The sequence below is a fragment of the Cucurbita maxima genome, unplaced genomic scaffold, assembly GCF_002738345.1.
Source record: "Cucurbita maxima cultivar Rimu unplaced genomic scaffold, Cmax_1.0 Cma_Scf00017, whole genome shotgun sequence".
NCBI classification, from domain to species: Eukaryota; Viridiplantae; Streptophyta; class Magnoliopsida; order Cucurbitales; family Cucurbitaceae; genus Cucurbita; species Cucurbita maxima.
This window is the reverse complement of record NW_019272033.1, coordinates 3,677,387-3,703,635: the sequence shown is the minus strand read 5'-3', so window position 1 is coordinate 3,703,635 and position 26,249 is coordinate 3,677,387. Positions and strand designations below refer to the sequence as shown.

General features: G+C 34.7%; 7 protein-coding genes and 1 long non-coding RNA gene across 17 annotated transcripts in view; 2 read left to right on the top strand and 6 right to left on the bottom strand.

Moving 5' to 3' along the window:
• Positions 1-2,793, bottom strand: part of LOC111492394 (S-adenosyl-L-methionine-dependent tRNA 4-demethylwyosine synthase) — a 6,249-nt gene extending 3,456 nt beyond the window's left edge. The window contains exons 1-3 of the mRNA XM_023141717.1: positions 1,765-2,793; positions 1,362-1,477; positions 478-653 (exon numbers count right to left, since the gene is read on the bottom strand). Coding sequence (XP_022997485.1) covers positions 478-653; positions 1,362-1,477; positions 1,765-2,598 — 1,126 coding nt within the window. The 5' untranslated portion in view covers positions 2,599-2,793. The remainder of the gene's footprint in view (positions 1-477; positions 654-1,361; positions 1,478-1,764) is intronic.
• The window catches only part of LOC111492396 (sugar transporter ERD6-like 6), a 26,678-nt gene extending 429 nt beyond the window's left edge, over positions 1-26,249 (bottom strand). For 2 of the 5 annotated variants that reach the window (XM_023141726.1, XM_023141727.1), the window contains exons 1-18: positions 25,666-26,083; positions 25,422-25,484; positions 25,252-25,341; positions 25,108-25,167; positions 24,966-25,031; positions 24,829-24,894; positions 24,668-24,743; positions 24,163-24,227; positions 23,982-24,074; positions 23,753-23,833; positions 23,572-23,656; positions 23,063-23,109; positions 22,917-22,979; positions 22,781-22,840; positions 22,627-22,692; positions 22,488-22,547; positions 22,043-22,157; positions 21,608-21,723 (exon numbers count right to left, since the gene is read on the bottom strand). In XM_023141726.1, the coding sequence (XP_022997494.1) occupies positions 21,611-21,723; positions 22,043-22,157; positions 22,488-22,547; positions 22,627-22,692; positions 22,781-22,840; positions 22,917-22,979; positions 23,063-23,109; positions 23,572-23,656; positions 23,753-23,833; positions 23,982-24,074; positions 24,163-24,227; positions 24,668-24,743; positions 24,829-24,894; positions 24,966-25,031; positions 25,108-25,167; positions 25,252-25,341; positions 25,422-25,484; positions 25,666-25,857 (1,461 nt within the window). In that variant the 5' untranslated portion in view covers positions 25,858-26,083 and the 3' untranslated portion in view covers positions 21,608-21,610. Of the gene's footprint in view, positions 1-21,429; positions 21,724-21,745; positions 21,960-21,997; positions 22,158-22,487; positions 22,548-22,626; positions 22,693-22,780; positions 22,841-22,916; positions 22,980-23,062; positions 23,110-23,571; positions 23,657-23,752; positions 23,834-23,981; positions 24,075-24,162; positions 24,228-24,667; positions 24,744-24,828; positions 24,895-24,965; positions 25,032-25,107; positions 25,168-25,251; positions 25,342-25,421; positions 25,485-25,665; positions 26,087-26,111 lie in introns of those variants that run through there. The other 3 variants (XM_023141724.1, XM_023141725.1, XM_023141728.1) reach the window with 3 other exon arrangements.
• LOC111492400 (protein RADIALIS-like 4) lies at positions 3,119-4,007 on the bottom strand. Its single transcript, XM_023141734.1, has 2 exons — positions 3,694-4,007; positions 3,119-3,315 (listed from the first exon to the last, which is right to left on the bottom strand). The coding sequence occupies exons 1-2, from the start codon at positions 3,969-3,971 to the stop codon at positions 3,291-3,293; spliced, it is 303 nt and encodes a 100-aa protein (XP_022997502.1). The 5' UTR covers positions 3,972-4,007; the 3' UTR covers positions 3,119-3,290.
• On the bottom strand, positions 5,934-11,020 carry LOC111492395 (cytosolic purine 5'-nucleotidase). 5 transcript variants are annotated; one of them, XM_023141722.1, is made up of 16 exons: positions 10,116-11,020; positions 9,125-9,435; positions 8,849-8,926; positions 8,506-8,726; positions 8,236-8,328; positions 7,995-8,078; positions 7,797-7,913; positions 7,572-7,677; positions 7,428-7,490; positions 7,291-7,344; positions 7,045-7,102; positions 6,880-6,956; positions 6,715-6,785; positions 6,531-6,591; positions 6,355-6,423; positions 5,934-6,288 (listed from the first exon to the last, which is right to left on the bottom strand). In XM_023141722.1, exons 2-16 carry the CDS (start codon positions 9,404-9,406, stop codon positions 6,103-6,105), a joined length of 1,620 nt encoding a protein of 539 aa, XP_022997490.1. In that variant the 5' UTR covers positions 9,407-9,435; positions 10,116-11,020; the 3' UTR covers positions 5,934-6,102. The 5 variants fall into 5 exon arrangements, with proteins under 5 accessions (XP_022997490.1, XP_022997489.1, XP_022997486.1 ...); XM_023141721.1 differs by having other exon boundaries at positions 10,149-11,020; XM_023141718.1 differs by having other exon boundaries at positions 10,382-11,020.
• Positions 13,979-14,593, bottom strand: LOC111492430 (B3 domain-containing protein At1g05920-like). The gene has a single exon (XM_023141769.1). It carries the CDS (start codon positions 14,591-14,593, stop codon positions 13,979-13,981), a length of 615 nt encoding a protein of 204 aa, XP_022997537.1.
• Positions 15,546-18,688, top strand: LOC111492399. 2 transcript variants are annotated; one of them, XM_023141733.1, is made up of 6 exons: positions 15,546-15,820; positions 15,917-16,024; positions 16,100-16,227; positions 16,473-16,573; positions 16,870-16,929; positions 18,603-18,688. In XM_023141733.1, exons 1-6 carry the CDS (start codon positions 15,607-15,609, stop codon positions 18,604-18,606), a joined length of 615 nt encoding a protein of 204 aa, XP_022997501.1. In that variant the 5' UTR covers positions 15,546-15,606; the 3' UTR covers positions 18,607-18,688. The 2 variants fall into 2 exon arrangements, with proteins under 2 accessions (XP_022997501.1, XP_022997500.1); XM_023141732.1 differs by lacking the exon at positions 18,603-18,688 and adding an exon at positions 17,531-17,756 and having other exon boundaries at positions 15,547-15,820.
• LOC111492397 (putative S-adenosyl-L-methionine-dependent methyltransferase MAB_4587c) lies at positions 18,325-20,135 on the bottom strand. Its single transcript, XM_023141730.1, has 2 exons — positions 19,740-20,135; positions 18,325-19,213 (listed from the first exon to the last, which is right to left on the bottom strand). Exons 1-2 carry the CDS (start codon positions 20,119-20,121, stop codon positions 18,549-18,551), a joined length of 1,047 nt encoding a protein of 348 aa, XP_022997498.1. The 5' UTR covers positions 20,122-20,135; the 3' UTR covers positions 18,325-18,548.
• On the top strand, positions 18,824-20,957 carry LOC111492401. The gene is made up of 4 exons (XR_002719863.1): positions 18,824-18,942; positions 19,112-19,193; positions 19,395-20,304; positions 20,395-20,957. It is a non-coding gene; the product is annotated as an uncharacterized LOC111492401 (long non-coding RNA).

Genomic DNA, 26,249 nt, shown 5'->3' with positions numbered 1-26,249 from the left:
AAAAAAAAAAAAAAAAAAAAAAAAAAACTTAAAATTTTGCAAATAAAAGGAAATTTAAAAAATAACACTCACTTCAAGCATCCTCACAAGATTCTCAATGATAGGTAATATAAAATAAAATATCGCAACTTTATATTCTCAAGCAGCCAAATTTTCAGGAATCTTAGATTATATATTACTTGAACTTCCTTAAAAGATCTCTATAACTCCCAAAGGGGGATTCAACTGTATACAATGCCGTTACTTTGCGGTCTACTACTCTTGATATCTATTTAGCCATAAAACTCATGCAATGCCAGCGCATTTCTTTGACAGTTTTAAAAGAAATAACAAACATTAACAATATTGATGATTTACAAAAAAAATTCAGATTCTACAACCATCAAATCACGGGAGCAATTAAGTCTATCCAAGAAATGTCAATCTTCATGAAAATATTACTCAACCCAGTGACTGCAGTACAACAGGAGCACTAACCTGGAACACCTTTCATTTGCTTGATCATTTTTGTGTGTAAATCGATTGCTGAATTCACAATATCCAATGGATCATCCATCTCCCACTGCCAACTCTTTCCTACTGGATTTGTGTGGTGCCTCCAGCAGAAAACACATTTGTTGGCACAGGCCAAACTCGGAGTTGCCTCCATGCATCTGTTCTCAAAATTGAAAAGTTAATCCAAGCAACAGCACTAATCATAGATAGTTTCTACCAGTCTATTAAAAAATTAAGAGCTTAGGAAAAGCCTTCTTGAGTGGAAGGAAAGTGGAGTCAACTTTAAATTCAAGTTCCCAGATGCCAGAGAAGTAAACTTAACAAGGATGAAGAAGGATTCATATTGCAAGTTGATAAATCAAAGAAAATGATCTCTCAACATACATTTTGCATCAGCATAACAACATAAAAAGGATGTAATGAAAATATGAGAAAGCATGAAACTTTCTGCTTATGTTATGGAAATTGAAGATATCAGTCACGTAGGCAAAACAGTAAAGATTTCAAAAATAAAATCAGTAGCAGCTGGATGTAAAATTTGGCCGAGCAAAGAATATCAAACAAAAGTTTCTCTGATGCCACCAAAAACACTCTAGTAACTTTCAGTGATTTGAAGGCCACTGCCACCAAATTCTTATTTTTCCATTCACCTAGCAGTCTTCAATCATATTCTATCATCCAACCTCCTAAGAATAGAAATCATTCATTTACCAAAGTAAATAGGCATACATCTTAATTCTAATCTATGAAACGGAGAGTTCTATGCCATTGCCACTAAATGTATCAAAAAATCAAATATTATAATGACCGTGAAAAGGAAAGAAGACTCGCTGTGGTCAAGCAAAATAGAATGTATGGGACATTACCGATGACTTTCTATGCCATAAAACGAATGCTTATAGCAACCTCCTCGTCCTCGAAGCTGAGACTTTGTCCATCTACATATTTTCACACCGCTGTGTGAGCCAATAATTTTATACCCCTGCATAAGAAAAAACCATTTCAAGAGCCAATCAGACAACAAATGGAAAAGAAGTAAGGCTTCAACTAAGACCGTTGCAAAAGATAGACTATCAAGTCATTCCAGATTCGTATTGATTCACAAGGCACCCAGAAATTGCCTAGAAAACAAGCAGTAATTCCGACAATTTGGGGGTGGACCGGGAAACACAAATTTGGAATCTATGATTAAAGGTAATGTCTGCCGAAAGCTTTCTTCATCATCTCATCGTGAGAAATAAAATGCAGATAAACAGCCGAATAAATTACCTGCTTTTCTAAGCTCGCTCTAATCACCGGGGTAACCATAACTTTTTTCCCATTCAATTTCCCATTAGTTTCGACTACATTGGTAGACTTTCTCGAAGGACCCTTCCCAGCAATATCCTCAAGATCAACGATGTCCTCCTCCCCAGGGTCGGCATCTTCGTCATCCTCCTCAACACTTTCAGCATCAAAGTCCTCGTCAATCCCAGAATATAAATCCGCACCAGTGCCCACCGCATCAACCTTCAAAACCTTCAACAATTGCCGACTCCAATCATCAAAACACTTATCTATATCACCTCCGTCAACGTCTCCCTCACCGACCGCTAATATCTCCTTCGCACCCAATGCCTTCATCCGCTTGGAAAAATCCCTTGCAACCGCATTGAATGTCTCTCCATAAGCTCGACTACCAACGCCAAATACAGCAAACTTACACTGAGAAAGCAACAACGAACCAACTCTGAAATCCTCCGCGCTCTCAGAAAGCCAATTGGCGAGGAATTTAGCATGAGGAGGCGGTCCTCCATCTTCCCAGGTGGAAGCAACGAACAAAACTAAAGCCTCCTTAAAAAGATCTTCAGGCTCAAAATCCTTGGGATCGACAATATCAAACGCCAACTCATTTGAATTCAAAACGTTAAGCAGACGATGCGCTAGGGCCTTTGAGGTACCAGTTTGGGAAATGAAGAAAAGTTTGGGTCTGCGAGAACAACCCGTAGGGTTTAAGGAGAGTTTAAGCTTTCTGAGACGGCGGGACTTGTAGAAGCAATACAAAGTGGAGGCAGAGAGAAGAGCCAGAAGGGCGAGCTTTGCGGAGCGCGAAGAAAATGACATGGCGAGAAGAGAAGTTGATTGATTGGTCCTAATCGGCTGTTAGGTTAATCGAGCATAAACTGAAAGCGAAGATCCTTTGCATCGTTTTTGTTGCGACTCTCAGAATATTGGAATCTGGAGAAGAAGAAGAAGAAGCTGTGAGAGTTTTTGGGGCCATGACTTTGCAGGTTGCCTTGCCGGAGCCTCCAGGTCCGATCGGCCTCTCCAATTGTGGACCGAATTGCCCAGAGCCCAATCCCAAATGTAAGCCCTAGGCCCATTTCGTAAGCCCTAGGCCCATTTTGAATTCTCTTTTACTTTTCGGGTTTTTATATTTTTATTTTAAAAATATGGTTCCATTATTATTATTAGTTATTGGATTAAATTATCTTCTAGAGTTATCGTATCATCTTTTAATTATAATTAATCGATTAATTACATATAAATATAAACTTTATATTTAATAAAAAATGTAAAGATTAAATTTATAATTTAACCAAATAATTTTAGTAAAAATAAACATTAATATATGTAGAAGTGGTAAGATTAATTAGATACATATGACATATAAAATTAATGAAAATATATTGCATTTTATACTGCATGAAACACATGCATATATTTATACGTATACATAATAACATATATATATATATATATATATACATACATATATGTACATATATACTTCAATCTTCTGTGTTTTGTTGCAATCATTTCAGCTTTAGACCCTTCAATCTGCATACACCAAAGAGAGAGCATCCACAATTAGAATTAATCAATAAATAAAATATGAATAAACGTAAATGTACACTTTGTTGTTATAGATAGTAACTATTAGATATAATATTTTAATTATAATCTTAAGATCTAATCCAATCTAAAAATAATGTCTTTCGTACTTAAATGGGTGTCACTACTTTTGATCGACAGCGACATATTTTTTAATCGCTTAATATTAACTGTATAATGATATTATATACTTCTTCCCTAATTACATTTATCCGAACAAATAAATTCGAACTCCAATCAAATAAGATATTTTACTAAATAATTTATCTGGTAACGAAAAATAATAATAAAAATGATTAATTTAAAGATAGCGAGGATAATTGCCTTTGTTCTTCGTCAAGAAAGGTGTTGGAGGAACAGTGTTTAGAAGGTTTAGAGTAATTGGGCAGAGGAACTCTGCCGGTCTCAATATTGTGGACGTCCTCCACCAGCATCTCGTAGTGCCTCTTCACTTCCTCCGCCGTCTTCCCTCCGACGGAACTTGCCAGCTTCTGCCACCGGTCCGGCGAGTCCTTGTCGTACACCGTCAGAGCATTTTCAAACACCTTGTTTTGCTTTGAACTCCAGCATGAAGATGAAGAAGAAGATGACGATGACGTCATTTTTATAAATAATTAATTTTCTTACCTGCAAATACATCTCCCCGTCGCTTCTTTATTTATAGACCAAAATAAAATAAATAAATAAATTTTATTTATTTTTTGAAATGACGTAAAGTTATTCTTAAAAATCTATTCTTTTCTTCCATTCTTTTTCATTGCCAACTTGTTTCTTAGTCAAAATTTATGGTCACCCACCAACTTTCTTTTTTTAATTATTAAATTAATTCTTTGTATTTTAGATTTAAATAATTAGTAATTAGAGCCTATGTTTTTTTTTCTTCTTTTTTTTTTAATTATTAAATAGATTTAAATAAAGATAGATTTAAATAGTTTTTAAGATATGGTTAAATAATTATTTTTAATATAGAAAAAAAATGAAATTCTAATATTTGGATTATTTTCGAAGGTAATTTTGAAAAATCTTGAAAACAATGCTAAAAATCTATGGATTAGGAGTGTAATAATTAAATTTATATTTTAGTATTATATATTAATAAATATTTTGGGGGGATTCTCTAATTTTCCAAAGTTGGAGGACTAAAAGTGAAGAAAGAATTAAAAGGGGGATCGGAAAAAAACAAAAAGGATTTAGTATATTTTGGAATCCTTATCATCCACGTTCGTTGGGATGAGAATTTCTCCTCTTTAATTTCGATTTCTTTTCCAAATTCATTTTCGGGTCTATTTTGACAGCTATTCTTAACTTTTCTACTAATATTTTCAAAATGTAATTTTTTTTTTTTTTTTTTAACTTCATAGTTAATTTTAATATTTAATATTTAATTTTATTAAATTGAATCATAAAATTTTTAATTAAAAGAATCACGACGAGTATTTATTTCTTTTAATCACAATTTGTAGTTTTGGATTCGAATTTTTATTTTTATTTTTATTATTTACTCGTATTTTATTTTCAATTTTATGAGAATTAAAGTCTTGAGTAAAAATGACTTACTAAATTAAAAATTTTGTTAAAAAATAAGAATAGTAACGTATTTAGAATAACTTTTAAAAAAATGTATTTTAAACAAAATAAAATTTTCTTGAAAACCTTTTAAAAAAAATTAATAATTTAAATCAGCAATGAATTGATTATAAATAGAAAATCATCAAATATATTTATAATTAATAGGTTTAGTACAATATATATATATATTTTTTTAATAATTGAAATGGGCACTTAAAATATTTATTTATTTTGTATTTAAATGGCAAGTTGTAAATGTGGGTCATCTCATCTTTCCTTTTGGCTATGGGGTTGAAGATGCAATACCTTTTCAGTTGGTTCCTTCCTTTTTGTGGAAGCAAAACTCAAATCCATGCTAATATTCTCTATTTTAATTCATTTAAATGCTTTTATTTAAAAAAAAAAAATTATTTTTATCCCGAATCTCTATCATCTTTTCTCGGGAAAGTTATCTCTCACTTATAATATATTATACCATGTTTGACGACAAATTTTCACGACACTCTCAATTTTCAAAAACTAACGACGAACTTGTTGCATTTATTTATTTTAATATAATGTCAATATTTTATTTATCAATTGAAAAAATATCAAAACTATATCCGACTTAGTTTCGATGACATTTTAAAATATAATTTATAAATCAATAGCATTGCCCAAAATTAGTCCTTCAAGTTGGCTTGATTCCATACCAAAAAGATATATGAAAATGGTCACCCCACCCTTGTAAAATAAAAATATTTTATCTAAAATGATAATAGGTATTATTTAAATAAATTTAATTTTTGAAAAAAAAAATATCCTCTCTCTAACTAATATATATTTTGATTTTGTTAAATAATTTTACTAAAATTCATAAATTTCAATAAAACTCTAGCTAAGTTGTTTTTCGTTCTAAATATTTATTTATTAGTAAATTATATTAAAAAAGAAACTAGAATGGCAATAAATTTTTATTTCTAAAATTTGTAATAGAAAAATTTGAACAAAAAATGAAGAACAATTACCAAATAATTATTTTTGTAAATGTCAAGGAAATTACAAATACAATTTTTTTTCTGAAATGTTGAATGGTGCAAGTGCGACTATGTACTAACACTGCTAACAAATCAGAGGGGGAAGGAATTTATGAACACACACAGTTTTTATTTTTTTGAACTATTTTCACAAACAGACGATCCCAAATTCATGGGGCATAAAATCTTCACTCGGCCTGTAGTATTTATCTGGGGAGTATAAGCTCAAGTTGGTGACTTGGCTGCTGTAAAGGCATGCAAATCTCTCTACTTGATGAGCAAATCTTGAGTTTTGATATCCAGTTTTCATCAGCTGTCCCCAAACTCCATGAAACTGCCATTTATTTCAAGGGAATGAACCTTTTTCTTTAAGTTTCTTCCAAATTTTGAACCATAATACCTGTAATACCTGTCGGTGACATTCCCGGAGCGCGTCTTGATGGCTCAGCCGCACTCGTTCGCGTTCACCCTGTAAAACGAAACCAGTGAAGCTTCATTTTCATGCAGAATGATGATAATAATATTTCGTATTCATCGTTCGTGTTACAGTTGAATTATAATGATAATGAGCATCACCTCTAGCTGATGTAGTTCACCAGATAATCTGTCCTTCTCATCAGCCTCAACGTCTTCAAACCTATACCAAGAATTATTACTTTCGTCTCAGTGAAACCGACATCGCTGTTCTTAACGTGTTGACAAAGACGGAGAGAGACGGGAATAGAACAAATTAAGGAAAAAGTCCAGAAAGAGTACGTACTTGAGAGACCACTTCAAATGATGTATTTTGTCTTCAATAACGTTCCGCTCGTTTCTTAGTTCCTGAAGTTCCTGCACAATGTTGACTTAAACATTACATCAAGGGATTCATGAGTTGATCAGATATGATCTTGCATAGTTTTTGACAAAGAACGAAGTCGGAAACCTTGCGGGTCTTCCTCAACTCCCATAAGAGCTCGACCTCCCTTTCGAGCTCTGGAACGACAAGCATAGTCCTCCATCCTGCCAAATCGCCGAGCAATGAATGATAGATGATTATAATAGAATACACACAAGGGAATGACAAACGAGGGAGAAACGTGGCGTATACCGAGAGCCTTTTTGCTTCGTAATATATCTCCATAGATGTGATCTCCAACATAGAGAACCTTAAAAGAATAGAAAAAGGGGCAAAAAGTAGAGGTGAAGTACCAACATTAAGCATAAAAATACGATAAAACAAAATAGTGATGTTCGAAAACCGACGAAAATCGACTTATTATGCAAACTATCACTATTTTTATTCTTTGTTCCTATTTTTATTCCAAGCCCTCTACTAGATAAAGTAAGAGTTCACCTGTGAGCTTGATTCAATGGACAGAAGTTTATGCAGATGCCTGACATTGCCTCCCTGACAGAATGAATGGTAAAGGCAATTTAAGTATCATATTGGAAGGATAAGGATTCAACTTGACAGAAGATTTCATCCCATACCTGAAAAACTCGACAGGATTTAGCTAACTTCGTCGGTGACAATGCTAGGGATGCACCTCCCACCTTCATCGATGAATTAAGGTCAACTTAAAGCCATAAACAAAATGCATTTGATGGTACCGTAGCATGCTTTACACAGCTAACCTGAGGCATGGGCGAGCCATTATCAGTATTAAGTAGCATTCCTGACTTTGCATCGACCTCAAATAGATTAGCACGGTTATCGTCATGGAAAAAGCCTGGTTTAGCACTGTGTTTTACAGATAATGTTATAACAAAAACCATGAAACAGAAAACAACAATGAAAAAGCTTCAAGGAAAAACATGTCAAGATTCGAATTCCGATGAGTTTGAATCGAACTAGTTAACCTGCCAGTGATAACAACATCGAAATACTGAAGCCAATCAAAATTCAAATTCTGATCACCATCTGGTACAGAAGAATTACAAAGGAAGTTCATCACAACGTTTGTATAGTCCCATAAGCTGCAATCAGTATTGATCATTACATAAGCCCATAGGAACCATATATGCCCTGACAAAAGTAATATTATGAAGCTAATATACCTGTTTGTCACCAAGAAAGTAGAGCGGCCCGAATCTCTAAGCATTTTAAGCATGGGCAAAATCGACGTATCCACATTGATATACCTAAGAAGGCATTGCCCAAAAGTGGGGGGAAGAAAAGAAGTCAGTTCAAGATTTACAAGTAGCAAATCAGCATTACAGATACCAATTCCATCTGCGAAACCAATTATTTGATCACTAAAAAACATCTCGCTATGAGATTTAACCTTTCCATCCTCACCTTTCGGGATCTTTGGCGACCATTTGCTTTAAGGTTCCATCGCGGTGACACAAATCTACTGCAGCTCTTACATCTTTATACATTCGAGCATAACTGGAAGAACAAAATGAGAAACAATATAGAGCAACTAAACAGATCAAAATCAAGATAATACCACAAGACACATTTCTCTCCAAGTCCGATGATAATTTAATTGGTTGTAACAAAATGCATAACAGGTCTCTCATATAGTAAAGAGTTCATTGAATTCACCAAATACAATCTACCTACTCGATATCTTCTGGAACTTTGTCTGGATTGTTATCCTTGAAGTCGACAAGTTGAGCGAACAAGTAGGCTTCAGCTAGTGAAAAAAGGGTATCAATGAGAGCATAGTCAGGTTCATCAAAAGAATCCCGTACTAGAGTGTTTCCGTAGGTCTCGACTTTATCATCCTTGGACAACTCTTTGAAACCATGGTAGGCCACTTTGACATACTTGTGCCTATCCATCTGTACACAGACATTACGTCAATTACTCGAGTCGTTACAAGTCAATTGAAATTATGTGCATAAGAAAATAAAATGAAGTTGAAGGAGAAATTAACGGGGGGAAAAAAAAAGAGTAGAGTTACCTTCAATATATTGCCTCTCTTTTTATCAAGAACCAAACCTCTGACCATGTATTTCCAATCAAACGACCAACTGAGCAACTGTAGAAGGTCAAATATTCTTAATCAACGAACAAATAACGCTACATCTCTTCTTATTCGTTTTTTTTTTAATTGCATTAAAGAAGTAAAAGTTACTTGAAACTCATACACCATCAGAAACTTAGCATTAAAGATTTATAATCCTTTAAGTGGAGAACGCTAAAACTAATAAAAACGATTTTAACAAAATATACAAACCTCTTCAGAATATCCCAAATCATAAACCAGTTTTCTTATTGTGCCTGCATATGCGAGGGACTCAAAAGTTTCTGCCTTGTATTGAGCCAACGTGTAATCCATGTCAAAGCCAACGGCAACAATGTTCTTCATATTCAAAGATCTATTGCAAAAAATCTGCTTTCCAATGTCAATTTTGCACTCAATTGATGATGACCATATGCACGGGTCATCCTCGACATGGTTAACATCAAAAGAATGTGTTCTCTTGTCCTTCATGACAGTCCCAAGGTTCTCACCCATGGCATCAATAGAACGCAACCAATTTAATCCTGCCATGGTACCAAGACAAACCCGCCAATGAACTCAAAGACGAACATTCAATACCACTCTCTCGTTCCATATAAATTTATAAAACTTGCCCTTGAAATAACAATAATACCACTTCCTAAGCACAAATATTATCTGATTATTGGAGGAAAGAGCAAATTCTACTGTTAGTGGAAACGTTTGCTATCTACTTAGTTGCTTATCTATGAACACAAATGTGAGCTCCCAATTTCCTCCCTCTACAATTGATCGCCATCTCTAATGCATGAAGAAGGAATTGTTGCACAGAAAGTAAAAAAACAGAGAAGCAGAAGGTTCAACAACACAAAAATTAAGTGTGCTTCAGCAATTCACGCATAAAGGAAGCAAGATGATCGTGTTCTCGATACCATTTCTAAGGGAGAGGTAAACACATTTTAAAAAAAAATTCAGAAGTTTGAAAAAACAAACCTTCTGATAAACCAAGCCAAACCCAAATCCAATCCACACAAAAAATTCCACTCTTTCAAACAAAAAGGAAAGAACCCTTTTAGGGTCTTTAAATATCTCACTCAAGGACATAATTCTTCAATGACAAAATCTTCAAATTTTGCCCCAATAAACAGGAAAACACGTACAAATAAGCATACAATCTTGATACATACATAAACAAAAACAAATAGACAGGAACACCGGGACATATATGTGAGAGGAAAAGGCAAATTGAGCAACGAACCTGAATCAGAATCGAGCTAAATCCTCAAAAGATACACTAAAACGTTAATTACAACCGAGCAACGTATGGAAATGAAGGTTGAGAAGATTAGAACAGGGAACGCAGAAATTATTAAAAGGGGAGTTAATAACACGTTTGAATTGACCCTATTTTGGAAGAGTTGTAAATGCACCACAGACGTCAAACCCAACATTAAATATAGGAAAGAAAAGAAGAAGAAAAAGAAGACGAACCTAAGGTATGAATCCCTTTGGGTTTGCGGATAAAGCAATTGGGATTTCCGAGAAAATTTGAGGAGGAAAAAGGGTATGCGAAGTCGAGCGAGAACAAGGAGAGGCAAAGAGAAACCTGTCTCCTGGGAATTCGCATAGTGGGAATTTAAATAGGCATTTAAGGGAAGGGAGAGTTAAAAATGAAGGGAGAAAAATATAGAAAAAGGAGAAGAGAGAATCAGATTCCGAAATGGACGCGACAGATGTTGGATTAGGAGCTGTCGCATTGGGAAATTGAAGCAGAGGGGAGAGACGGAGAAAGAGAAAGAACAAATCTAAATTCCCAAAACAAATGAAGAGTAGAGGAGATTGAATTCGAACCCAGAATCATAGTTATCACACATGATTCGGGAAAATGGAATCGTAACCCTAATTTTCGATTCCCTATCCACCGGAAATTGGGCGGAGGCCTCGTGGTTAGATTTCTCGTTCCGGTTGCTGAATCTGAATCATCTTCGAACACAGATTGTGAGTTTGCACCACGTGGAAAACGCTTATAAGAGAGAGATTGTGGTTCACGATTACTGCTGGATGGGACGGCGGCGATCAGTTTCGCCGATGAACAATAGAAGGCGAAGATTCAACCTCCATTTATTTTTATTTTTTTAAAATTTATTTATTTTCCCCTCCTTTCCTCGCCTTCGCAACGGCAAACTGTCCATTGCATAAATCTGGCGGGTAAATTTCTTTCTTTTTCTCTTATTTTCTTTTATTTTCTTTCTCTCCAACCGTCTTCCTTTTTTCTTTAACAATTTTAAATCAAATTTCAAGGCTTAATTTAATTTATAAATTAAAATTTCACAGTTTTAATTTATTCTCTCTCATTTCAAATTTTTTATTTCAATTTTCAATTATTTTCAAATATTTTTTATATATTAGAAGATAAGGATAAATTTAAAGTATATTAAAATGAATCTACGACTTTTAATTTAAATCATTTCAATTAAAAATATTTTACACTCGTTTATAAAAAAATTTACACGAGTATTCTTGTAATTATGATATATAAAAAAAATTCATTTCCACTAAAAAAACGTAGTGATCATTTCCTAATTTGGTACTTAATTTTTTTTTTTTTTTTTTTTAAGAATACTTCTCTAAAATAATTAGACCCACCCTAACACGGTGGGACGGCGAGCAGAGGAAAGACTCCCACCTTCCAAGTTAAAATAACCAAAATAAAGAAACAAATAAATGCTGCACTTTCAAGAGCCTAAGTTATATTAATAAACTACACACGTTTTTCGTTTATACTTTAAAATAATAAAAATATTAATCATAATATTCCAAAATAAGATATATTTATTCTAAAAGGAAAGAAATATTATTAAATTAATTCTACGATCATTACATTTAAAATTAAACGACTATGTCTTTTATAATTCTATAAAATTTAATATTTTTAATTTTAATTTTATCCTATAAGAAAAATACAATCTTAAAAAAAAAATAAAAATCATACCATATGTTCTTTAATTTTTGATAAATTTGATAGACTGCAGAGTTATAATCTTTAAGAATATGAATATTTTGAAAATGAAAAGTGATGTGTTGACTAATTATTTTAATAGTCAATTTTATTTAATTGTAATTAGTATCAATATTCAAAGTATAGAATTTTGAATTTTCTTCAATTATTATTATTTTTTTTTTTTTTGTAAAATGACTTTATATTCTTTTTTTTTTCTTTCATGTATATAAGTTCCTTATTCGAAAAGTTATATAAAAATACGCTATTTATTATTAGTTTTATTTTTAAAGTCTATGCATATCTTCAACCTATTTTCATTTTTTTTATTTGAAATTAAACTAAAATGCTATTTTTTATTTTTTAAGTCCTATCTTTTCATCTTTTATAATTTTAAGTATCAATTTTCAGAATTAAATACAAAAATTTAACTAAAAAATCTTCCACATATTTAGGAACGTGTAATTTAAAATTGATAAAAAAAAAGTTAATTTTAAATATTTAAACTTTAAAAATGTTATTTAAATAATTTAATTTTCAATAAAACAATAATAAAATAAAATTTAATCGTTTTGTCAATAATCTACTTTTAATTTTATAATTTAAACACACATGTTGTAATAATATATTTTTAAATTAAAAACGAGTACAATAAGTAATAAACTATTCGAAATATCTACATTCATTTGAGCTTATTTTAAGTTATTTAAATATATATTAAATATTGAAAACGAGATATGTCTATTTAGAGTATGTAATGCACATGTGCCATCTAGATTAATAAAAAAAAAATCAAACCAGATTTACTATTTTTAGGTCTATATTTCAATTTTAAAATTATAATAATTGGCTGTGAAATTTAAATAAAATATAAACACGTGAGTTATTTTATTTATATTTTTTTAATTAATAATATATTTTGATTTTAAGAGTGACAATTTTAATAATCTACAAAATTTAAGTTAATGTTTTATAATTGCAGAAAATAATGACATCCATAAAAATATAATTTATTTATTTTTAAATTTGATAATATTCTCTTACAATACTAGCCACAAGTATCCCTTTTCAATAAAAATATATTAATATTTTAATATTTTAATGCATGTCGTTTATTCTCAATCTCTCGTTCTTATATATCATAGTTTACCATATATATTATATTTGATATATATATCATAGTTTACACGTGAGTTATTTTATGTGTGGTAGATTAAGCAAACATTCCAATTAAAAAAAAAAGGAAAAAAATGGCAGAAATTATTGAGTGACGTCATGTTTATTTAAAAGAAAAAAAAAGGGAAAAAATGGCAGAAATTGGGTTAGAAAAAAAATATCTTTTTACGATACGTTATCTACTCTATACTAGTTTTTAAAATAGATTCTCTTAGCATCAGATTCTTCTTTCAGTTTATCTATTTAGTATATTTCTCTGAATTCAATTCCCTCAATTAATTAGTACATTAATAAAATTTATGCTAAAAAATTTATAAACGAATAAAGGCTAATAAGTAAAATAATTATTTATTTATTAATATGAATTTTATGAAAAACATCTATTTACTCGGCAAAGCGTGATTTTGTAGGGACCTATTTTAGATGAGCGGATCATCTCCAAAATGGGTGTGGGAGTGAGGATAATTTTTCTCCATGGAGCCCAACATCGGGGACTCATCCCCATCATCATTCCCCTCTCCATCGAGCTCGAGATTAATAAATTAGTTTTTTTTAATATTTTATATGTTATTACAATTATATTTTCATAATTTTCTACAAATACCCATCATTTTATTTTGGCCAATAAGTTCAGTTTAAGAAACACCATGAGCTCTCAGGCGTGTTATAGATATTTTTATTTATATTTTATAATATCTACCATTTTAAAAAAATGATTATAATATTTAAGTATTTTGTTTCGAGGCAAAAGTAGTTATTTCAAATATAATATTATATAAAAAAATTGTGAGACTAGTATTTAATAAATAATATATTTTATTGGAAAGTTCCAAAGAAAAAATAAAAAATCATATTCACTATCTCTATTGACACTAAACAAAAGGGTGAATTTACGTGTAATTAAATTAACAAAATCAAATAAAATTAAAAATCCCCTCGGAGATGTCAAGCTTAACGAGGGCGAAACAGAGATTGTGACCGTTAACTATAAAAGCATTATTGTTTGATCGGAAACTCCAGAGTTGGATGTAATCGCCACTTTCCAATGAGTTTTGTTCGGCGAAAGAATTCCATTGAGATGCCAAGCAGTAGTTATGGCCGCTTCCAATCTTCCACAATTTCAAGCCAATTACGCTCTCTCTCAGCGCTGCATCTATTATCGCCACCTCCATTCCGATCCTCATCCTCCTCCTCCGATCAACCTCTTCTTGCATCATCAACTCCGCCTCCTCCTCCGTCGCGAATTCGTTCATCAGCTTCTTCGTCGGAATCAACAACCGGCCATGGTTCTTGTTCCGATCACTTTCTTGCAATTGCTTCTGCATCACTATTTGTACGTCGGTGCCTCCCATTGCTTCAATCCTCTGTCGCAGCGCCGCCGGCATCTCCACCGTACTCGAAAACACCATCTCTCTTCGCCTCTTCCTCCTCGGCTCATCATCACAATCCCTGTTCTTCCTCTTGTTCGTATCAAGACCGAACGATGAGATCAGATCCAAAGTCTTGGAAAGGACGCCGCTTTGAGCCATCTTTGTTGTTCTTGAGAGACGAAGGCAGAGATGAAATTCAAATCCAAGTCTGGGATCCATTAAATACACAACTCCTTGGTTGTTCTTTCATCTTCCTAATCCTAAACACTTTTTGAAAATATCTTATCTATTTCCAAATTCCGCTTCTGAATCGGAAATGCAATCCAAAGATTGCGTTTTAAATCCTCTGTTTCCTTCAAATGGCGGGAAATACAGGTAAATTTTATAAACCGCCTTATTACAAGAATATTTTATAATTTATCTTTTTTAAAAATATTTATTATTGCGGGTTATGTTATATTGATTTTTTTTTTTTGTAATATTTTAAAGTTTATACATAATTATATTTAATTATCTTTTATCTTATGTAAATCCCTATTTATTATGAATAAAGCTTTATCCAAAAACGGTTAGATTGTATCAATTTTAACTTTAAATTTTAAAATTTCATTAAATTATATTAAATATGGTAATTTTATCGAAGATCAATTTTCACTAATTCTTTCTCGTGTATAATTTTTTTTTTTTAAATTTATCAATCTCAATAAAATAAATTTGGTTGACAAACAAACTCCTAAAAATAATGCTAGTTTCTTTACATTTTATCAATTTCATATATTTTTTTAAAAAATAATATTTGGAGTGATAATTTGTTAAGGGTTAAAATTACAATATTTTGAAAGACAATTTAATAGAAGATAAAAAATTAATTATAAAAAGTAATTAAACTTCATAAATTTAAGGTTAAGATTTAAATTTTTCTTCGATTTTTAATCTAACTATTAGGAAATTAAAACAAAATAATAAAAATATAAAATTTTAAAAATTATGATGAAATAAAAACTAAATTAAAAAAATGACTTTAGGAAACTTTTAAAAATATAAAAACTAAAACCAAAATTATCAGTTCATTGCATAATGAGGACAAAAAGATATTTTACCAGAAAAAAAAAAAAAAATGGTTCAGGTCATAATCATAATTCATTACTCGGAAGCATCACCGTTCTCCGACCATGACAACGATCGGATTCCGCCTTATCTCGGTTCCATCCGCCGTCTCACCACTCTCTCTACTTTCTCATAAACCGAGGGATGATCAAAGCCAAGCGCTACGCCATAACCTTCCGATTACAACATCTCGCCGAGGCCTCACTATGCTCTCATTTCTCTCTGCGATGCCGTCTCTGTTTCTACCTGCTCCCGCCACAGCTTTCGATATCGGCATTTGTAAGTAAACAACGCAACGTTGTTTCATTAATTACTTTGTTTTCCTTGTGTTTATTTTTTCTTCCTGGAGCCCTAGTTTATTCGGTTTGCTTGCAGCAGGACCAAAGGATTGGCTGAGAGAGCAGAAGAAGAAGGCCTCCAGGTTCCTCTTGGCTCCAATTGAGGCCTCCAGAGACAGCCTTCATGCAGTTTACCTTATGCTTTGTAAGTCTTTCACAGTCTCTTGTTTATCCTTTATCTCTTTGTTTCGGTATTTGCTTACATCGTCTCCGCTTGCAGCCAATTATTCCGATTACTCAAACAAGGATATGGAGGACGTTCAAAGAATGCTGAAGTCTGCTGCAAGGGATTGCGTTTTGAAGGACAGGAATTCGTTCGTTCAATTCCAAGCGAGCACTGGAGTCGAGGTTCAATCTGCTAGCATTGCTTATGTTTCTCTCTGTATTCGTTTTGAATGCATTGCGTTTGTAAACCAGGATTTATCCAAAAATGAAGTTCAATTCAAATTATTATTTTAGCATCCTATGTCGCTACTCATAGAATTTGTTGAAGTATAAACTTAATTCACATCGAACAAGGTTAGATATGTTGAAATGTTCTTCCTATATCTTTAGCTTGAACGATCTTTGGTCTCGATTTTTGAATTCTGCAGGTCTGTACATTTCAATTGATTGTGAAAAATGCCGCCTCCTTGCTTGGAAACGAAGATCCTATAAAACTAGAAGCTGAAAGTCGATTAAAAGATCTAGTAAGGTAACCTCCATTTCATTTGCTGGTGCCTGTTATATTATTTCTTCAACTGGATAACGCTTTGATTTTGATAAGTAACGCTTACCTCTTTGGTCGTTTAGTTTTATAAGATAAGCTGCTTTACTTTTATTTGTATAGAGGACGGTATGAATAAAGATTAAATTCGTAAGAGCTCAGATAAAAAAATTCCCAACAAAGTAGCAGAGATGCATTATATTTTCTCTTTCAATAATCCAACAGTTATTAGTTTTGTTTCTACTGGTTGTCAATTGTAATCTTTTCTCGCACTTCTGATGCAGCTCGTTCACTTCTCTTAATAGTCTTGCATATGAAACTGATATTCAAGTCAATTCCAACAGGTACGTCCTCATTTGAAGGCTCAAATAAAGTTTATCTTGACAATTACTTGTCTCATCTCAAATCAGGATTTTAATAGAGAAATACAATTACTTAATAATTAGATTATCCAAAATGTCAGATTGCCTTCCACATACTTTATGTGATAAGGCTGCTGGCCGCATGATCCTTTTTTCCAATCTAGGCAGTTGAGTTAGTAGGTGGTCCATTTGCTTTATTACATGACTTGCATAAATCTCAAGACTAATGTGGAATGGTAGAGACGTGAAACTAGATATAGATTCTGTGGGAATTTGTACTTTGGGAGTGCATAATTGACACTCAACACTAGATCTTCCTAAAAGGTAGCAACGCTGTAAGATTGAAGAATCCATGGAACTGGTGGAAATGTAGTTTGGTTTCAAGGCCAGTACAGCCGTGGAACTCAGATACAATGTTCTCTTGACTTTAACTAAGTGAAGCTCATCCACACTGCTTTATATATTTCATATTGTCGGGCTCTTTTCCTGTGAATTTAGGCACAGAAAATTTTGGTAACCTAAACCTCTTTCCTTGTGTACTTATTTTCTTTCTTTCTTCCCTTCTTTTTTCTTTTTATTGCAGACAAAAAGTACTGGATGCAGTAAATGATACCATAGATTCCCTCGACAAATTCGAGAAGGGTATTAAGGATTGTCTTGAAATTTAAGTCCCGTGATTTTGTTTTGTAATTAGATTTTTCTTATGTTAAGTCCAAACAAACAACAATTAAATGAAGCCAAAAGCAAAGTTTTTAAGCTCATTCTCTAGCTTCTTTAGTGATAATTCTAGTGCTTGAAAGTTGAATGCATATGTACCCACCCTAGCATATATGTGCTTATGTGTGCGTGTATGTGCATGTTCATATTTAGTTTGGTGGAATTATTATATATCTTGAAAATCTGGGAGTGTAATACGCTATCAAGATATTTATAAGTAAATCCATTCGTTTTGACAGTCATATGTTATCATTATTATACTAACAAAGACAGACATTTCATGTGCTCTCAGAACACCATTTCTCTCTGTTAGCAAGTGATAGTAGCTAACTTTCATCTATGGGGCAGTCCTTACGATTCTTTTGATGCTTTCAACGTTATCATTTCTTCCTACAGGACCATGGTATATAAAAAATTAATATCCAACTCTTAGAGTTTATAACCATTGAAAATCAGGTATAAAATAACTATTTGCCGATGATTTTGCCATTTTGTGATGTAAAAATTTTCACTTGTTGCAAATGATTGAGTTGTTACAAGAGATTCCAGTTAATTATTATAAGTTCATTTTCCTAGGCTCGTGTCATTGGCATAGTAGACTATTTCGGGAAAGATGTTTGCATAGGTGATTTCTTTTCACATGCATAAGTGTGAACGTTGTAGTGGAATGCTTGTAATCTACTTCTTTCAGAATGCACAATTTAGGTCCAAGTTTGTTCTAATTGCATAGTTTACACATGACATACTCGAATTCCACATGTATGACTACACCTCTGATATGGTATGGTGTAGAAACCTTGGGCAGTATAATACGACATGCTCTCCTTGGGATAGTTGTAATGAAGCAGGTAGCAGGTAGATGTGACGTCTGACATTCATCCAACCTACTCACTCAGAGATTTTCTTACTTGTGGGTTGTCTTTATGGGACGGTTGTAGCTGAGGTGAACCAGAAGCCTGTACCAAGTACAAGCGGCAGCAAGGTTTTCCATCATCAGGGTGAGTCTGCAATGACCTAGGTAGACTGCGGATTTTATTGAAGAGATTTAATGGATCGTGCATAAGTCCAAAGTGTGCATCCATATCTCCAATCTGTGATAGTGTAGTGGTAGAAAATCCAAGGGACGGAAGTAGATGATCAGGCCAATCGCAGTAGAAATGGAAGACAGAATTTGAAAGAGTGGTTGAGGGCTTGTTCATAAAATCTGCTAAGAGGACTGTGTGGGTTATGGTGCATTGGTCAGCTATTGTCTCCAACACTTGCAGCGCCTGGGAATGGGTAAGATAGTAGAGTAATCCTTCTAGAACCCACACTGTATTCTTCTCTGATGCAAAACCAGCTGTTTTAAGCTTTTCAAGCCAGTCATTACTTCTGATATCAGCTGCTACTCTGTTTAACGATTTTGCTTTTTGTTGATGATGATGCCCGTTTGGAGGTTCTATTGCAGCATTTAGAAGAGTGGCTTTCGCTTGCAACAACTCAGAGAAATCAACTTCAAAAACGTCACTTTCCTTCAAGCAACTTAATCTGTAAGCCCTCGTATCCATTCCTACATTATAAATGCGATCTCTATTATTTGAACTACAAACAAAACTTCAATTGTAGTCTAATATATACTTCCTCCCTTAAAACTCAAATATTTCAGATACAGCTGCAAATAATTCTCTTTGACTAAGCATACAGTTCCCATTTTGGTAGTTTTGATGGCCTCATTTTTAGTCACTAAATAGGTTGCCGTGGTTATCTATCATTAACTAGCGTTTTAGCCCTCTCCCCCACTGCAACCCCACCAAAGACGAAAGAGGAAAAAAGAGAGAGAGAACACAAGAAAAATAAAAAAGGACTACGCACTTTTCTTAGATATCAATGTGTGAGATTCTAATTTCACTACTTCCCTTATTTTTCAGTTCTAACATGCCTAGTGCCAACCCTGATTAGGACTCGTTTTGCTTGAAAGAAAAACAGGGTCGTTATTTGTGCTATGTTGGCTATGGCTATCTTCTACTGCTATGGTTGGGACCCTCTTAATGCAGTATGAAGTTTAACTAATTGCAGCTTCTGGGAGTTGAACCAACCTGCACCAAGGAGAACGACCTGTGAATCTCTGCCATTGATGGATGTCAGAGCACCTTCAATTTTTGAATCAAACCAGAGAGTGCGAACAGCAAGAATCACTCCAGAAATCTCTCTTGCATTGTTGCTTCGATCTTTCTTTATTTTCTCATGAAGGTTTCTTAGGCATGCTTCTCCAGCCAGTAACTCAGCCAGTGGATCATGGATCACGTGCTTCCAAAGCGCTCTTCCTGCTGCCATTTGACATGCCGAGCGTTGGAGGTAATCCCATTCAGCCTCAATTCTGGCATGGATTTCACGTACACTGTCTACCAATAACAAATCTGGAAGTTTTAGCTCAGACCATCCTGGGTTGTCTGGCCAACCATTCTCTTTATCAGTCATGCTTCGATTATAAAACGGGCTGTTAGAAATGATAAGAAATAGGGAAGCAGATAATGCGTTCTGTTTTTGTAGGAACAAGGTGTGCGCAAGGAAAAAGAGCAGGATTTTATGGAATGGGATAAGGAAAGAGAGCCACAACAACCAATGCTTAAAAAAAAAAGCTCAATTTAATGATAAGGGAGAGTGAGTATATAAGTTCCACGAGTGCATTAAATCTCGTATTTTTGCTCTATCTCTCTTTATTGTGGATTCTATTGTGCTGTCTTTCATCAGAAGAGAAGAGGAAGAGGGCTCCACTAAAAAAGACGCGCGATCACATTTGAGTGGCTCATAGCTCGGATATTGAAATTGGCATACTACTTCAGTAATACCTGGTACCTTTGTTTTTATTCATTTACATGGCAAATGTTTTTCTGATTCTGATTCTTCTGCACGTGGCCGTTGATTCTCCATTCCTTTAAGGCCTGTTTGGCCCTCAGAGATAGATATTTTTCCGTAGTTCTGGCTGAAGGCAAGGTATTGATTGGTTTGTTATTGGGCCATCCTATTCTGGGCGAAGGGATATTGGATATCGCTTAAGATCTTACCTCTCTAGTTTGTATTCGAAGTTGGATAATTAAAAAATTTCATGTGGAGTATAAAAATTTGAATCTCCAGATGGAGGAGGAAGCCAGGTGTTTTCTTTTTGAAGTACTTAGTTGGATTAGTTTAGGTTTTGATCCAACCGATTATTTACCTACATGTGTATAAGTGTATGTAGTTATTTATTTATTTAAGATTGATTGATAACTTCATTTCACTTGTTAATGTTTAAAAGCATTCTTTAATTTGTAGTTAAATTTTTAAGAAAGAATGATAGATTGTTTTTAGCTCAAGGGCATGGGGCCAAATCAGCAGTTTCCGTTGGATTTGTGAGTCCATCTTCACTCACAAAAGTGCAAGTCCCACTTTAACTGCTATAGAAATGCCCTCCTTTTAAGGCTGGAGTTTCAACAAGCTCAACCGATACCCTTAAACATTTGGAAGTTCTCAGCTGTGAGCAAGGTGTTTCTGACCAAATCTCGGGCTATGGCAATCATCCTATTCAGTCGCCAAGCACTTCATTGGCTGAAGTTGTGGAAGTTGGTGAGTGGCCGTGAGATTAAAATAAACATTTTCAAAACTGGAATGATATTTAGGCGTTTATTCTCTATCATAGATAAAATTACTCTTTCTGCTTAGTTCAACGATAACTAACATACAATCTAGGAGGTTCAAAACTTTAACCCCACAATTGTAATTAATAAGATCAAATGTATACAATGCAAAAACTAAAAACTAGAAGCATATATTAAATCAATTTTAGTGTAAACAAAATTATTGGCTAAGATGAGAAAAAACCAAGGAGAAGACTTTATGGTTTGGGAGAGAGAGAAAGAGTCTGATGAGGATGGCAGCAGATATGTGCTCTTTCTAACCAAAAAATCAAAGAGGAAAAGAGAGAGATGGTTTATCTGAAGGAAAACTGAATTTCTTCAAGAGTTCTGCCTTTGGTCTCAGGGACCCAAAGAGTAACAAATAGCACCATGAAACCAGTCACCACCATGTAGATTGTGAATGTTCCTGTCAAACCCATGCCCATGAGTTGCCTCATATGATATTCATTAGAGCTTAAACTCATAGATTTATGCTTACTATTTCTATTTTGTGAGGGTTCGAGTAAGCTCATGAGCACTCAACTACTTACACGAGACAACCACCTGATCGTACAAATCTTAGGAGTAGAGTTGTCTTAACCACTATGCTTATTTTGAGCGTTATTATTATTTTTCACATACGAGTTCGGACTTTAATTCAGTTATTAGAAAGAACTAAGATGTGAACTGTAAATATCAGTGGAGGATCAATTGCCATTGCAAAGTTCTAAGAGAGAGAAACATACCTCCACTGCTCCATCCTAAGAGAAGGTTCGCAGACATAGTGACTCCCCATGCGCTGAACCAGTTGGCTAGTGTTGCTATACTACCAGCAAGACCCTTGATATTCACAGGAAGAATCTGCACCCGAGTACTACAGATTAGTAGCCTCAAACCCCTCTACTTCACAAATTCAAGGTTATTTTATTTTATTTTACAGCAGAAAGAGGGGAAAAAACGACGAAACGTCGTAAAGGCTTAATCGAGAGACTGCGTGGAAATAGTTCTGTTTTTCAGATTTCGTAACAAGATGCTTGGATGAACACTTCCAATTTAGAATCTAGACGAACTAGGACCGAAAACATTTACAACTCCCAAACCCTTTTCATAGTCCGACTCCGATCAGCAATTCAACCATAAAAATGGAACAAGAAGAAAGGTTTTTAGGAAAAAGTAGCACAAGGGGCATACCTCAGACATTATGATCCATGGAATTGCTCCAACACCCAGAGAGAAAGCAACAACCATGGCCTGCACCAAGATATCTCCTATTGACTCACAGGATCAAACTTTTGCAACTAATTTAAACGATGTGTAAACTTGGACATACCACAACCCCGACTACCGATACGATCCCCGCTATACTATACAAACTGGAATCCTCAGAGACAGCATCCTGACGTCAATTTTGCAACACAACAAAGCTTAGATACATGCACTAAGATATTGAGGCTATGAAAGAAACATAAAAAGAACTAGTTTACCTTCACAAAAAATGCCACAGCAACAATCAGAAGGCTAAGAGTCATTCCGCCAGAGGAGATCTGAAATAAAATTATAAGATAATCAACAAAGATGTAGACTAGTAGAAAGAATTAAGAGTAATAACATGAAACTCACAATAAGTAGAAGACGACGTCCTGCGCGGTCAATCACCCATGTTGTAAATGCAGTGGCAACAACCTAAAAAACATGCAAGTCATTGCTGAAAAGCATAGCTCAGATGGTGAAAATCAGTCACTAAGGACATCAATTATAGACTCTACCTGAATAGCGCCAAGGCCAACTGTAGCTGCATTACTGGAGGTAATACCTGTTTAAAAATGAGACAATGAAAAGTCATTTGATGCAACAATAGCATGGAGATTTAAGAGTTAAACTATAGCCGCTGAAGTCCACAGCTAGCAGATATTGATATTGTCCACTTTGGCTCATTACATATCACCGTCAGCCGCACGATTTGAAAACGCGTCTACTAGGGATAGGTTTCCACATCCTTATAAGAAATGCTTCGTTCGCCTCTTCACTAATGTGAGATCTCACAATCCACCCCCCTTGGGGGCCAGCGAATTCGCCGGTACACTGCCTAGTGTTTGGCTATGATACCATTTGCAATAGCTCAAGTCTACCACTATTAAATATTGTCCGCTTTGGCTCGTTACGTATTGCTGTCAGCATCACAGTTTTAAAGCGCGTCTACTAGGGAGAGATTTCCACACTCTTATAAGAAATGCTTTGTTCCCCTCTTCAATCGATATAAGATCTATTTACTCACCGGCAGATGCAAAGATGGTACTTGAATAGAACAAAACACCATTAATTCCACTTAGTTGCTGCAGAATAAGTAATCCTATACCAATCTGCATAATGCGAGAGAGCAGTAAAGGTAAGTTCCTGAATTCGACGCATACCATTAAATGTAAATATACAGAATCTTCCAAATCTCAAGCCATTACCGACAAAGGCAACCAGTATCGTTTCTGTTTCAGATCTGCAAATCTAATAGTTCTTCTTCTGTTGGCTGAAGCTACAGACCTCTGCATCATTTAAGTTGGAATCAGTTATTTGGATTGATGGTGTGACATAGTTACAGATAGATATACTTTCCATGGTTCTTCATGAACTGGCATGACTCGTAGCTGACAGTAGGGAAAAACCAATTCATTGAATTTATTGTGCATTCACCTTGATTTCATTTACTTCAATAGTAATATCGGTATCAAATCCGCGAAGAACTTGCAAAGATGTTTCAAATTCTTCTGTCATCCCCATCTTTGCCTAAAGGTTGACCAAAAACTATATAAAGAACTGAAAGAATTAAAATTTAGCTTCACCAAGTTGGAGACATTGATGTCATGATTTTTACCAGCCATCTTGGAGATTCTGGGATGAAAAACAATCCAGGTATCAATATTGTACAAGGCAAAGTTCCTGCAAACCAAGTGTGTCGTGATGTTTCATCAATTAATATCTGTAATTTCTGATGTTAAAAAGGAGAGGGAGAAGAAGATGAAGACATATGAGGTCACAGCATTGCATTAGAAAACTGTTCAACACAACATCACACCCTCTGTGAAGAACTTTCTAACATCACACAAACCACCATCTGTAACAGCTCAAGCCCACCGTTAGCAAATATTGTCCTCTTTGGGTTTTCCCTCCGTTTTTAAAATGTTTGCTAGGGAGAGGTTTCCACACTCTTATAAAGAATGTTCTCTTCTCCTTCCCAACAGATGTGAGATCTCACAATCCTCCCCTCTTTGGGGCCCAGCGTCCTTGTTGAGACTCGTTCCTCTCTCCAATCTTCATTGATTAACAAACGACAACAAGCACTAACATAGATCCTTCAATCCTTCAAGATAACTACTTACCCAAAACTGCAAGTATTCTCCATGGAACGAATAGTCCCAGCAGATAAGACAGCAGTATTCCCAAGGTAACAGACAGCTACACCACAAAAAGTTCAAGTAGCTGAGTTGATATATGGTTAGAATTAGACCAATTCGCGGTACAAACACCAAATGTATCCAACCTGATTGACCGAACCGAGACTTCCTCTCAAGTTTTGGGGTGCTATCTCGGCTATGTAAACCGGGACCTAGAATGGAACGTAAAGTCCCTTCAGTAAAAAGATAATCTAAGATAACGAAGCTGAAATTAAAGTCACACCGTGTAAGAGATTATCCCCACGCCAAATCCTTCCAACAACCTCCCCATGTAGAGGAAAGAAGAATCCTACACAAACAATGAAAATTGGTTATAGATAGAATGCTGCCAAACTGCACATGAAACAGTGTTCATTCAAACTTACTTTCGCAAATGATATAGCAAGCCATCCTATGATATTGGGAATTGCAGCAATCATTAAGGCCTGAAATAAGCACATCAAAGCTAGATTTGATACTCCAAACAAAAGAAAAGCTTCAGCAAGAGGAATTAATGAACCAAATGTTACCCCTTTCCGCCCAATATACTCAGCCAACTGACCGCTGGTTATAGCCCCAACCATAGCACCAACGTTGCTTAAAGAACCAAATAAAGAGAACTGTTTGGTGAATCAAGTCAGACACGATTGTAGCTCACAAATGTAGAATGAAGAAAGAACAGAGCAGACAACAGACACACCTCCGAGACAGTAAGGTCAAGATCCCTAGTAATTGCAAATTGGGTCGGTGAGGAATACCCTCCCTGCAAAGTTAATGCTCACGCTGAATGCTTGTTCATCAGAATCAACAATTTGCAATGAATATCTAAGCTAAAAGAATCAACAGAACCGGTAGAAATCGAAGCGTTCTTCCCTATCTGATCCTTAAGTTCCATGAAAAAATTCTCATAAAGATTTGGAAAATTAGACAGGACAGGGAGTTACCGTGAAGCCAAACTGGATAGGGCCCAAAGCAACGATAAGAACACAGGCAACAACAGAGATGGAGTTGTCACGAATCGCCTGAGATGAACCCATCAGACTGGATTGCCTCGAACCCATACGATACCAGCTCCCCGAGTGCAGAAAGGGCTTCTTGAGGTCCCTCCCATCTTCACTATCATCCCTGAAACTCATCCCTCTCTCAAACCCCAACTCCAATAGCCTCTTTGACGAAGATCAGCAGCTCCCCAATCTTGCGCGCGAGGTGCTTGTAAAAATGCCACAATGAATTCCAATTATATAGATACTGAAAAAAACAGTGGATATTTCAATCTGATCATCTCCTTCAATCCATCTCTCTAAAATTAGGCCACAACCAGACAAATTCACCAAAAGCATACAGAAATAGATTATGTATAATTTTGTGGGCTCGTTCTGCTGGGCCATACCTTCTGAGCAGCATCGTGGCGACTGGTTGGCAATTTGGCGACTTCGGTCGAATCTGAGACTGATATTGTTGTGGAACAGGTTGCGTTGTTAATTATTCGACCGCTTAGCTTTGTAGACTTCAGATTTGAATATACGGA